Source organism: Mustela lutreola, chromosome 1 (genome assembly GCF_030435805.1).
Source record: "Mustela lutreola isolate mMusLut2 chromosome 1, mMusLut2.pri, whole genome shotgun sequence".
NCBI classification, from domain to species: Eukaryota; Metazoa; Chordata; class Mammalia; order Carnivora; family Mustelidae; genus Mustela; species Mustela lutreola.
The window spans coordinates 285,067,856-285,081,110 of record NC_081290.1 but is presented as its reverse complement, the minus strand read 5'-3'; the positions used below and the strand labels follow the sequence as shown (position 1 = coordinate 285,081,110).

The 13,255-nt window shown below is 51.0% G+C and overlaps 1 protein-coding gene across 2 annotated transcripts; it reads right to left on the bottom strand.

Annotated features, from left to right (window-relative positions):
* Positions 1-9: 9 nt before the first annotated feature.
* Positions 10-5,933, bottom strand: AIP (aryl hydrocarbon receptor interacting protein). 2 transcript variants are annotated; one of them, XM_059149451.1, is made up of 6 exons: positions 5,705-5,928; positions 2,977-3,156; positions 1,378-1,566; positions 820-996; positions 576-717; positions 10-331 (listed from the first exon to the last, which is right to left on the bottom strand). In XM_059149451.1, the coding sequence occupies exons 1-6, from the start codon at positions 5,801-5,803 to the stop codon at positions 126-128; spliced, it is 993 nt and encodes a 330-aa protein (XP_059005434.1). In that variant the 5' UTR covers positions 5,804-5,928; the 3' UTR covers positions 10-125. The 2 variants fall into 2 exon arrangements, with proteins under 2 accessions (XP_059005434.1, XP_059005443.1); XM_059149460.1 differs by having other exon boundaries at positions 110-331; positions 584-717; positions 5,705-5,933.
* Positions 5,934-13,255: the final 7,322 nt, after the last annotated feature.

Genomic DNA, 13,255 nt, shown 5'->3' with positions numbered 1-13,255 from the left:
CTCAGCAGGTCCAGGAAGAGATAAATACGGCCTTTATACACAGGGAAGTGGGACGCAGCGGGGGCAGGGCGTCAGTGGCAGCAGCAGTGGGGCAGGCAGGCCAGGCAGGGCCGGCCAGGCAATTATCAGTGGGAGAAAATGCCCCGGAAGCGAGCCTTGTCCTCTTCGTCCTTCTGCCGGATCCGTGCCTCCAGGGCCCGCAGCTCCCGGCCCACGATGGGCGCCAGGGCGGGGTCCAGCTCCAGCACCTTGGCAAAGTCAGCCTGGGCCTCCTGGGCGTTCCACACGGCCGCGTGTGCCTTGCCCCTCTTGAAGTAGGCCTTGACGTTGTCTGCGGGGGTACCGGCGGGCAGCAGGCATGCAAAGGCATGAGGGCGGGGGGTGGGGGGGACAAGCCAGCCGCCCGACCTGACTTCTGGCACTGGGGCCCCCCCATCCCGGGTCAGACCCCTCCCAACCTGATGATGCCAACCATACCCCGAGCCCCACACCACCATCCCTCCGTCACTGGCATCACGGAGCCCACAGCACCGGCCGGGGGGAGGACGTGTGCTCGGGCTGGCACCGGCGCTCACCGTCGTACTTGTTGAGGATGGACGAGCAGTGGTCCAGCACCTCGTAGTACTCCTGGGCCACCAGCTTGCACTGACAGTAGTTGAGGAGCAGCGGGGTGATCTGCTGGTCCAGCTGGATCCAGTCAGGGGATCCAGGCTGCTCCTGGGGACACAGGGGCAGGGAGAGGGCAGAAGCCGCTGAGGGCCGGGTCCCTAGGCTCCCCCTCGCCCCGCCAGCCCCCCCACTCCCGCCTCCGGGCCGCACCTTCATCTGCAGGTTCTTGAGGCAGGCGATGGCGTCGTAGTACTTGGCGGCGGCCTCCTTCACGTGGCCCTCCCGGTACAGCTTGTTGCCCTCCTGGTGGATGAGCGGCACCGCCTTCGCCTTCTCCTCATCCGTCATGGCCCAGGGGTCCTGCTGGTACGTGCCAGGACTCTCCACCTGCCAGAGTGCGACCCCTCGTCAGGGGGCACCTCAGCTTCTCAGCCTCTGGGCCCCGGACACCAGGAGCGGAACCACTCATTCATTCCCTGATCACTCAACAAACGTTTACGTGGCACCTCCTACCTGCCCAGCACCACGCCAGCTTCTCAGACTAGAGCCATAAACACGGTGGCAAAAAGCCCGCCCTCACAGAGACCTCTGGAGGCAGGGGAGCCCCAGAGGCAGGACCCTCCGGGACTGCCGGAGTCCCGCCACGCCTTCCTGTACCTGCCTGTCCCGACCTTCCTGCCCAGCAGTCCGTCCACGGAGCCCACAGCCCTGCGCAGGCAGGTAGGGCCTGTTCCTGCCGTGAGGCCCCCAGGCTCAACAGCCTCTCACCTTGAGCATCTCAATGTCGAAGATGAGAGGCTGGGGGTTCTGCTGCAGGGCGTCCAGGTCAGCGTGGCCCAGGGAGTTGTGCTCGTGCATCTGGGCGATGCCACAGCAGTGTCGCTGGCCCTCCAGGGGGTCCTTGCCTGCCGCGATGTTGCGCAAACTCTTGGCCACCAGCGGGTACAGGACCACGTGCTGCGGAAAGGCGAGTGGGTTGCCTGGTTGCCACGTCCAAAAGGGCCCACCCCCTGGCCCCATCACCATCTGGGAAAGGACAGTGAAGCCCAGAGAGGGCCAGCAACTGGCTCAGGCCCTGTCCCGTCAACACACAGGAGGGCTTTTCCCTCAGGAATCCTCTGGCATCCCAGCCTTCTGTTCTGGAGAAGTCCGCAGCTCCTGCCACACTTGCTGGCCACCCAACCAAGCACCCCTGCCATGGCCGACACGAACACGCCCTGTCACAGTCAAGCTAGCTTCCCGGCCGTTCCAAGCTCAGTGGACTCTTCCTCCTCCTCCCCGACGGTAGCCCACAAGCGGGACTTCTCACCATCACTGAGGTCCCTCCCTCCACATTCTGTTCTCGGCGCCTCTTCCTTCTCTCCTGCCCCAGCCCAGCCCATTCGGGGCCTGTCTCAGGTCGGCCCAAGGTAGCAACTCAAAGCCCTTGGCAGAGACCTCTAGGCATAGAGGACATAGCCTTTGACCTTCCACTAGGAATAACTGCTCACATGGTGGAAACCAGACTGCCCCCACCCCAGTCTAAGCAGCTCTGCTCACAGCCCCTACTGTCTATATGGGGGCAGATTCCTAGAGTAACGTCTGTCTCACCAGCAAACATGTCCTAAGTCTTGGTGCCGAGCGTTTTGAGCTAAAGGTAAACAGGTCCAGTCCTTGCTCTGCAGTAGCTGAGACCCAGGTAGATCTTGCCATACAGGGCATGAGGGGTTAGAGGACCAGAGGAGGGTTTCAAGCCAACCACCAGCAGTCAGGGAGGACTTCCTGGAGGTTGTGACCCTAGGAATTCGCTCTGAAGTATGAGGGAAGATCTTGGCCAAGAAGGGGATGGAAAGGGGGCATCTGGGTGGCTCAGTCGTTAAGCGTCTCCCTTCGACTCAGGTCATGATCCCAGGGTCCTGGGATTGAACCCCGCATCGGGCTCTCTGCTTGGTGGGAAGCCTGCTTCTCCCTCTCCCACTCCCCCGCTTGTGTTCCCTCTCTCGCTGTCTAGATCTATGCCAAATAAATAAATACAATTAATTTTTTTAAAAAAAGAAGAAGAAAAAGGGAATGGAAAGGAAAAGCAGGGAGGTGAGTGGGAGGGGAAAACTGGTATGAGTCAGACCTGCAGGGCCACGTGAGAGTCTGACAGTCACTAGGGTCCAGAGAGGATTAAAGATGCAGTTGTGCGGTCATTTGCATTTGAGAACCAGTCCCCTGGCTGCCATCTGGCTCATGAAGAGGAGAAGGCAGAAGAGGCCAGGACCCCAAGGTCCTGTTGGTGTGACACCCTGGAGGGAGTTGGTGGCAGCCTAGCTAGGGCACAGGCCCTGGGATGGAGAAGAGGGAACGGCAGGACAGACACCACAGGCGGTGGACGCCAGGTACCTTGACATCACAGCAGAACTGGGCGATCTCCCCCTCACGCATGGTGCACACGATGGTCTCCCACACAGGCAGCTTGAACTTCTTACCAATGATGAGCTCCATGGGCTTGCCACGCACCCGGCTGTCGTCCAGCACGGTGCCCTCCTTGTCGCTGTGCAGAGTCCGGTAGTGGAACGTGGCCTGCAGGCCACATGTGGGATAAGACAAGGGCACAAGCTCTCACCAAGGCCCCAAGAACAAGCCTGGCTCCGAACGTGCAGACAGCACAGGCCGCAGGACTTGCCCAAGGGTCACCACCTGACCTCTACCCCACTGCCCAGGGCCAGAAACTAAGGCACAGAGAGGGAAGTGAGGGGCCCAAGTCACACGGATAGGGGGAGGACAGGCTGGGCTCCCAAGCACTTCGGCACCAAATGTTCTTTCAACAAATATTTACTGAGCACATATTATGAGCCTGAGCTCTGTGCTAGACATAGCAGTAAACAAAGACAAAAGTCCCCACGCCTACGGAGTTCACATGGAACTTCTAGAGGAAGGAGATGAAGCCAAAACAAAACAGTGCACTGTGGAAGTGGAGCTAGGGGCTGTGGATCAGAAAACAAAATGCAGCCGAGTAAGACAGGCCACATTATACACAGGAGGTGGGCACTCCCTGAGGAGGCAACATTTAGGCAGCAATCTGAAGACAGGAAGAGAGACAGCACGCCAGACAGAGGCTAGGCTAGGACACTGGTGTGGGCCTTCTAGGCCAAGAGAACAGCAGGGGGTGGTGTGGTGTGTTCAAGAGGCATCAAGGCCAGTGTGGCAGAAGCAGAGTGAACCGGCACTGCGGGGTCACCGGAGTCAAGGGGACGGATCCCGCAGGGCCTGGAGGCTGCGGTGAGGGCATCGTGTTTTTCCTCTGGGTGGCTCCACACACAGGAGGGACAGGATCTGACCTGGGTTCCACTGCTGCCAAGATGAGAGAACAGGTTCCAGGGGGGTGAGGGCAGATGCAGGAAGGTGAGAGCTGTAGGCCTGTGGGGGACAACAGAGGCCTGAACCAGGACAGCAATGGGAGCAATCGTGTGAAATGGTCAGATCCTGGGTGCATTCCCAAGACGTGAGAGAACAGAGGGGCCGTGGAGACTGGGAAGGATTTGGCCTGAGCAATCAGAAGGCCAAAGGTGCCCTTCACCGAGATGGGGAAGGACTGGGCACAGCAAGTCAAGTCTGAGAGCCAACCAGAAATCCAAGGGGTGACGGTGAGTTGGGAGCTGGATATCAGGTTTAAGAAAGAGGTGCAGACAGAAATACACCTGGGGGAGTAGTCCAGGCATGGAGGGTTTTTTAGGGATGAGCCTGGGGAGAGCATCTGCGAGTGAGTGCAGAGAGAGGAGATCCGAAGACTGAACCCTTGGCAGGATATAGGTAGAGAAGCCCACGCTCTTGCCCACCACACCAGGCCGCACCCCTGAACTCTGTTTCCAAATCAGTACAGTGGAGGCCCCCATAGTACCCATCCTGCATCTCCTGCATCGCGGGGATCAAAGGAAATAAGCCTGTGTGGTACTGAGCACAGGGCACACTGTGAGCCCTCAGTCTACGCTAGGGATTGTTATTTGGTATTACCTGTCCCTCATTTTTGGTGCCACTGTTCTCCTATCTTCACTATCTTTATGATGTCTCTCCTTATGCGGTCTGTTCCATCCAGGATCTCCTTTGCCAGGACCTTCTTCAAGGCCATCAAACCCCCACCCCCAGCTCCTGGGGGCATGCACACAACCACACTTCTTCTCTCCACACTGAAAAGATCCCGATGGCCAGAACGATGCAGCTTCCCTCTGCTCTCAGGGCACTCGCACTGGGCCAGCCTAGGATCTTTACCTGCCCGACCTTGGTAGCTCGAAGACAATGCATTCACTCACAGCCGCTCTGGCTTTTGGTGTCCCAGTCTAGGCCAGGATCTTGGGTCATTCGTTCAATATGCATGTTCTGTGTGACTGCTCTGCTGGGCCCAGGGGCTGCCCCTGGGAAGCTCCTGACTCTACAGACAAGTGGCAACTGGAAAAGGCCCTCCAGGAGAAGGGAACTGCACGAGCAGAAACAGGGAAGCCTGGAGACGTAGGAGGCGGGGGCTGGAGAGGCCTGGGTAGACAAAGGAGGAAGGTGGTGGGGTCTTTGATTTCCCAGCCCCTATCTGTCCTGAGCAACATCACCGAGCGCAGTCCAAACCCCTGCCAAGGAGTTCCAGTCTGGCAGACCTGACCTCTGGAAATGGGTTTGCGCACTCCGGGGCCTCACCTTCCCCATCTAACAACGGGAGCCGCTCCAAGTGTTTTCAGAAGGCTCTCCCATGTATAAAAGAACTTGAACCTTGCAACCCAGAGGCCCCGGGGCCTCCTCCCCAGTCCCGGAGGACCTCCCAGGTCCCAGGTCTCCCGCTCTGGGTCTCCTCCAGCGCCGGGTCTGTGCAAACACCGAAGCCAAACCCCCTCAACCTTCGGAGGATGACTGACGGCTTCCCGGACCAATGCGGCCACACGGCCAAGCCACGGGGCGAGGCAGACACAGCTAAATTCACCCCCTACTTATATTCAGACCAACCAGCGTCGAGCTCAGCATGTGAGCAGTAGAGTCACCGACCGCTGCTATCTGGGCATGCGCAACCTCTCGCCTAAGGCCTCCTCCCGCCTCGCATGCGCACCGCGCCGCAGAAGGGTTGAGGAGAGGGGGGCTACGTACGAACCTTGGTTCCATCCTGAAAGTCGGGGAGCTCTCCTCGGCCCTCCTGTATCACACGCTTTTGGATCCCGTCCTCCCGGAGTCTTGCGATGATATCCGCCATCCTTCTTCCCCGCTGCTCTCTTTCGGTAACTTCCGGACTCCTTCGGCAGCTTCCGGGCCTGCTTCGGCAACTTCTAGCGCTTCGGCAACTTCCGAGATGGCGCCATTTTGGCTGAGGGCAGACGCCAAAAAGGGACGAAACGTAGAGGTGACCTGTGATTGGTTGTCTGCGCAGCGGCAGAGCGCGCGGGTGTGACCAGGGGCGGGTCTGACCTGGGAGTTCCCGGGAGGCCTATCGGAGAGGCGGGGCCAGGGTCTGCCGGGCGGGGCCGGGCGGGGCTGGGCGGGGCCGGGCGGGGCTTCCCTAGCCGTCCGGTCCTTGAATGGATTTGGACTGGCCTTCCCACGTGGTTGTGTTCCCCCACCCAACCCGCTTAAAGCTGTAGTACGGTAACGGCGTTGCAGGGCTCGGAGAATGCGGGGGACCCCCTTCTTAACACTGCTCCCTAAAGGTGCTATTGTTGTGTATCCCTTTCGGGCCTTTAGTTTTCTTTTTGCATATCTAGCACAATAGTGACACTTGGGTCCTGGATTTTTCTCTTGGAAAATAAATAAATAAATACGCGATAAATAAAACATAAAACCAGGAGTAAGAAAGAGGGGAAGGAGGGTTTCCCTATTCCTGTGAGTACAGTAAGCTCCCTTCGTGGGGGTCAGGAGTGCGCGAGTCGTCCCCTGAAACCACAGTGTCAGGCACACAGTAGGTGCATAATAAATGTTAGGAAATACAAGACTGATAAAAGTGAGGTACTTTGGCGACTAAAACGAGCTTTTTCTTGGCTTCTGGAAACTATCTGTGAACAATAGCGATAGGAGCCTTTTCCCAGTTATTACTTTTTTAAAAGATTTTTTTATAGATTCATTTGAGAGAGGGAGAGGCAGAAGGAGAGGGAGAAGCAGACACCACCAGGAGCCAGGAGACATGGGGCTTGGCATGGGGTTCTGCATGACTTCCATCCCAGGACCTGGATATCATCACCTGAGCCACCCAGGTGCCCCTCTTCCCCCTATTTAAAGGACTCCCCACTCCAGGAAGGGGAATGTCTTGAAGCCTGTGTCATGTCTTCATCCTACCCTCCTAACTCCCCTCTGACTGGTGCTAAGTGCTTCAGACATTCACACTGGTTCATTGCCTACAAGAAATCCCCTGAGAGAGGTGGGACCTCCAAGGTGAGAGGGAAATGTGCTTTGTTTGTCTGGTTTTGGCTTTTGCTTTATACCAACACAGGAAGTTTGCGGCTAAGGTTTGCCAAATTTTGAAGCAATTTTGAAGCCTGTGTCTTATACGAATTGTTCCAGAAAATGGAAAAAGAGGAAAAGCTGACCGATATATTTTGAGGCTAGCTTAATCTCGATTCCCAAACCAGATAAGTATACTGTAAGACAAGAAAGGCATAAGCCTGTTTTACTGATTCGCATAGATATAGAAAATACTAAATGAAATATTAAGATAATTGAAACCACTAGTATGCACAAAAATGTGTCAATATGCTAAGTGAATGTCACTCACAAAAAAAAACAAGTATTATATAATTCCATTTATATGAGGTGCCTAGAACAGTTAAATTCATAGAGGCAAAGTTGAATGGTGGTTGGTGGGGGAGAGGCAAATGAAGATTTGTTGTTTAATGAGTACAGAATTTCAGTTTTACAATATGAAAAAGTCCTAGAGATTGGTTGTATAACAGTGTGAATATACTTAACACGAAAGAACTGTGCACTTAAAAATGTTTAAGATAGTACATTTTTTGTGTATTTTCTGACAATCAAAAAATCAAACTTTTAAAAAAGATTTTATATTTATTTATTTGAGAAAGAGACAGAGAGAGAGCACAAGCAGGGGGGGAAGAACAGAGGGAGAGGGAGAAGCCAACTTCGTATGGAGCAGGGTGCCTGACACCAGGACTCCATCCCAGGACAGGATCCTGAGATCATGACCTGAGCCAAAGACAGATGCTGACTGAGCCACCCAGGCGCCCTAAAACTTTCTTACAACAAAACAAAACAAAACAAAAAAAACCATCAAGATCAAGTACAGTTCATTCCAGTAACATAAGAATCATTCATAACATCATCAATCATTCATCACATCAATGAACTAAAGGAGAAAAATCACGCGGTTCTCTCAAAATGTTCAGGAAAAGCATTTGATGAAGTTTTATGAGTATTTATGATAAAAACTACGGTTAGGTGGGGTGCCTGGGTGGCTCAGTCGGTTTAGCATCTGACCCTTGATTACGGCTCAGGTCAAGACCTCAGGCTAGTGAGACTGAGCCCTGCGTCCAACTCCCTATGTGGTGGAGACTTTTCTTGCGATTCTCTTCCTCTGCCCCTCCCCCTGCTCTCGCTCACTCACTCTCTCTCTAAAAATAAATAAATATTAAAAACAAAAACAAAAACTTACAGTTAGGAAAAAAGGAACCTTGTCAGATTGATAAAAAGCCATATGTGATTAAGTATGATGGAGTAAGTTTCAGATTCCCTTCAACATCAGGAACAAGACAACTAGCACTCTCTACCAACAATGCTATTTAGCATAGTATTAGAAGTCCTGGCCAAAGCAATAAACCAAGAAAAATAAATTGTGAGAGTAATTACATCTACATAGAAAATTCAATAGATCTATGGGCAGACTATTTTAACAAATTAGAGAATTCTGAAGCATTACAGGTATATAAAATAAAGCTATGAAAAATTAATAATACTCTTCATACTATCAATAACCCAATAAAAAGGTGCAATAGAAAATAAGATACCATTCACAAGAGAAATAAAACTCAGGAAGTATTTAGGAAGTAAAAACATAGCCTGGAACTTGTTGGAGAGAAAATATTTTCAGGACACAAATGAAGACACAAATAACTTGAGTGACATACCTTTTTAATGAATTGAAAAGCCTAACATTTGAAACTGACTTCTCCTGAAATTAATCTAGAAGTATAATTGAAATCCCAGTGAAAATTAAGATGTTTTCTGAAGAACATAGAAAAAAATGTTTGTAATATTTCTACAAAAGAATAAAGGTGCATGCAAACCTAGGTCAAGTTTGAAAAAAGTGACCGGAAGGCGGAGGGTGGCGGTGAGGAGGGTGGCTTGTTCTATTTTAAACCACACTGCAGACCATAATAATAAAAAGCATGTGATACAGAGAATTAGTCAAGCGGACCAAAGGACTCAAAAGAGAGCTTAAAATAGATACGTATGTCAACAACCATATACTTGACATATGATGAAAGCGGCACCACCATTTAGAAACAGGAAGAACTGATTGGTCTGTGATTTGGGGAAACTGCTTCACCCTAAAATAAATACGGATCCTTCTTGTACCATATCCAGAGACAGTGTCCATAGGGTTAAGGATCTTAATTTAAATTGTAATACCTAATATGGATTGAGTGTTTATATATGGCAGGCCCTGTGCTATGCTCCTTAATATGCATGAACTCATTTAATCCTAAACTAATGCAATGAAGGAAATACTATTATTACCTCCACCTGACAATGAGGAAACTGAGGCACAGAGCGTTTGCATAACTTGCTCAAGGCTGGACGAGGGTGAGATGAATGAGGCGAATCATGCAAACTCAAATCATGTCTTTACTTAAAATTTTGATATTTGGGGGCACCTGAGTGGCTCAATCAGTTAAGCCTCTGAGTCTTGGTTTCAGATAGGGTCATAGTCTCAAGGTGGTGAGATTGAACCCCTCATTGGGCTCCACACCCAGCATGGAGTCTGCTTAAGTTTCTCTCTCTCCCTCTGCTCCAGCCCCCCAGGCACTGTCTCTCTCTCTCTCTCTCTCTCTCTCTCAGATAAATAGATAAAGATTTATTTATGTATTTATTTGAGAGAGGAGAAGAGGCAGAGGGAGAAAGAGAATCTCAAGCAGACCCCAAGGGCTCAGTCCAAAGACCTGAGATCATGACCTGAGCCAAACCCAAGAGTCAGACATTTACCCAGCTGAACCATCCAGGTGCCCCTCTAAAATAAATACATAAATAAAAGCTTTTTAAAATAATCATAAATAAAGTTAAATGTTGATATTTTGCTCATCGTATATATTTGCCTTACATTTTATTTTTAAAAGTAGTGCGTTAAAGTATTATTGATTTTGCTTGGTCTTTTGATGGCCCCTTAAATTTTTCACCCTCGTCCTGGCCCTCCAAAATCCCAGCGCTAGTAAGGACAAGATGAATTCCAGTGACATTGGCCTCTAGAGTCATTGAACTACCTTGTTGCAACACTTTTCTGGATCATAAAACTATCAGGCCGGGATACTGTGACATTGGACAATATCTTTGTGATCTTGGGATGAGCAAACACTCCAAACAAAACTCACACAGCACAAACCTGATGGGCTTGAGCCTATAAAACTGAGGATCCTTTTTTTTTTTTTTCTTTTAATGAGTCTTTGGGTGTAAAAATAGAAGCAGAATAAAATGAATTTATTGACCAAGTTATTTTTCAGAAATGAACTGGAAATCTCATTTTATAGAAGTGGAGCAAATAAAACCAAACCAAGCCCAAAATACCTCTGTCACATTGTAGTCATTTGACTAGTGACCCAAGTATAGGGTGAGAGATGGCGAGTAAAGGAACATTGCCTCTCTGAAAGCAGGAAACAAATCTGGGGGAGTTTCAGATGTTACTGTGCATCTGCTGGGGGAGTACCCCGTGGCCACAAGCTCTCGCCTTTTGCCTTCTTAGCTTGAACTGAGCGTTCTGTAAACTTTGATCCTCTCTCTCTTTTTCTTTCTTTCTTTCTTTCCTTCCTTCCTTCCTTCCTTTCTAGTAAATTCACAGAACTCTGAAAGGAAACACAATAAATTTTTGCTTTCAAATGGCTTGATCTGCCTCTTTGCCTTTGAAGTGACTTTGAACTGTATGTCTAACTCCTTGTGAGAGAATCCGGAGCCCTCTAGCCCCTGGCCCACGAAACAAACCAGGCAGTGGTCCCTAGCTATGGACCAGACGCACGACTCGGGTGATACAGCCAGCCAGCAGCCAGCCCAACATGACTTGTAAGCGTAGCAGAGAAAAAAGAGAAAACCAAACAGAAACAGTTTCTATTTTCCGTGTGTGTTCCCAGGATTTTCCTGTTTGTTTTTTGAGCTGGCCTTGAATGTGAATTTAGAGGAAGCTAAGGAATACCAAGTACCACCACAAGGAGATCCTAGATTTACACAACAGGTGGGTCATGCCCACCTGCCCCTTGGCTTTGACGGAGAACAAGGCCAGAGGGTGATTAAACTCTTAGGAAGAGTGGGATGATCCCTCAGGAAACACACGTCCAGATCAGCTGGAGATCGCAGGCCTCAAGGTAAGAGGACTTATGTTAGGTGCTCTGTAAGAACACAGGAGATGCCTGGGCACCCGGGTGGCTCAATCAGTTAAGCGTCGGCGTTTCAGCTCAGGTCACGATCCCAGGGTTCTGGGATGGAGCCCTGTATCAGCCTCCCTGCTCAGCGAGGAGTCTGCTTTTCCCTCTGCCACTCTCCCTGCTTGTGTTCTCTTTCTCCCTCTCTCTCTCTCTCAAATAAATAACAATAAAGTAAATATTGAAGAACAAGGTTTGGAAAGAGAATAAGTAAGGAATGCTGAAAAAAAAACTTTTCTGGGCTGACCCATTCAAGACAGAAACAAAACATCTTCCAGTTTAACCCATTTCTGACAAAAAGTCATACCAGGGCTGACCCTTGTGGAAATGTTAAGCTTAAACCTCTCCCAGGGGAGAGGGGAGCCTGGCTGGCTCGGTGGGTAGGGCATCCAACCCCTTGATCTCAGGGTAGTAAGTTTGAGCCTCACATTGGAGAAGGCCTCCAAGAAGAATGTGGAGAGAACTGGAATTCGAGTTGTCATGGTGTGAACGGAGCAGAAGAGGGCATGGGGTGCAGATCCCCCCTGCAGCCTCATTTGGAGAAGGCCTATGTGGCAGTGGGCCAGAAAGGAGGCTGAAACAGAAGCCACCAAACAGGACGGGTGTCCTGGGGCAGACAGTCTTTGAACGCCTAGATATTCTTCAGCAGGTTTTTCAAGTGAGCCCCGGGGAGAATTCTTGGGGCACCCCCTGCAGGTCAATGAGGGAGAGTGCTAGGCCTGAGAGAGGAAATCGAGGCCCATCCCAGTAGCCACATCTGGGTAGCGCTGGTACCTGGAGCCCCCATCATCCATTGGTTGAGACCCAGCAGGAGCCAAGGCTGCGCTCCCCGAGGATGCCCATGAGTGACGTGAGCCCCAGCTTGCACTCCATCCCAGCATTCCCAGCATTGTTAACCAAGGAAAGCTTAGACAAATAAGGAGACAAACCAGGGAAGAGATCTGTACAACACCAAGGCATTGATTGATACTTACCCACATATAGACATGCAGATAAGCAGAAAGAAGGCCAGAAACCCAATAGGAAAAATGGACAAAGGATATGAATGGAGTTCACAGAAGAGGGAAGCCCCACGACTGCCAAGTTCATGAAGAGCTATTCAAATTCCCCAGTTGTCAGAGGAGCCAGATGGAAATCAGGAACCCTTTTAGATTCATCAGACTAGTAAGCGTTCGAAAGTGCTAAGAGAAAACCAGAACCCTGACAGTGAGTGTGACAATCAAGGGGGCCTGTACCCTATGGCCTGGCAGTCCTACTTCAAGAATCCTCTCACCGTCCATCAGGAGGTAGCATGAAGGTGTTCATGACACTGCTGCGACGGGGCATTGAGACCGAGCTAAGCGGGCCTTGCCAAAGGATGCCGTGGATAAAAAAAAGTGTTGGATGTCCAACATGGTACGCCGCACGCAACTGGCGAAGGAGAGACGTGTAGACACCACGAGTGTGGAGTGTACAAACACAAAAACATAAACAGCAGAAGGAGTTTTATACACGGCACCTGTAGATCACAAACATTCACGTGGCAGCTGACCCACGTGTAGAGAACCGAGCAGGATACACGGAGGCTGACTGCCCACGCTGAGAGGAACCCAGTTCAGGGCAGTGATGTGTCCTAAACCGCGAAGTAGGACTCTGTCCGTGAGGTCGCAAAATGAAGCGTGGGCAGTGAAGGGTCAGCATGCCGGGTCCCCAGTTCCACCACCTGTGGGCATTTGGGATTTGGGCAAAGCATTCACTCACTCAGTTCAAAGCATTCATTCATTCATTCATTCAGACACTGTGGACACAGTGGTGAGTAAAACCAGGTAAAATAAGTTAACTTTAGGCAAATGCTGTGTAATGTGAAACTGACTTTAGATGGCGTAGTCAGGGATGGAACCCATGAGAGGTGACATTTGAACAGGGACACTGATGATAAAGACCCAGTTGTGAAAGAGCCAGGTTAAGTGCTTTCCAGATATAGAGCACGTGCAAAGGCCCTAAGGTTGGCCTGTGCTGCAGAGGGTAGGTGAAGGAGGGGCAGAAGAGGCTTGATGAGATTGGATGGATAGAGGGACCAGGGCATTCACAGTTTTGTG

Bases quoted from the DNA above. Each gene is read 5' to 3' on its own strand.
- AIP (XM_059149451.1), bottom strand. From the start codon at position 5,803: ATGGCGGATATCATCGCAAGACTCCGGGAGGACGGGATCCAAAAGCGT. The intron at 997-1,377 runs GTGAGAGGCTGT...GCACTCTGGCAG, and splicing joins TCGACATTGAGATGCTCAAG to GTGGAGAGTCCTGGCACGTA. The intron at 332-575 runs GTGAGCGCCGGT...GTACCCCCGCAG, and splicing joins CATCCTCAACAAGTACGACG to ACAACGTCAAGGCCTACTTC.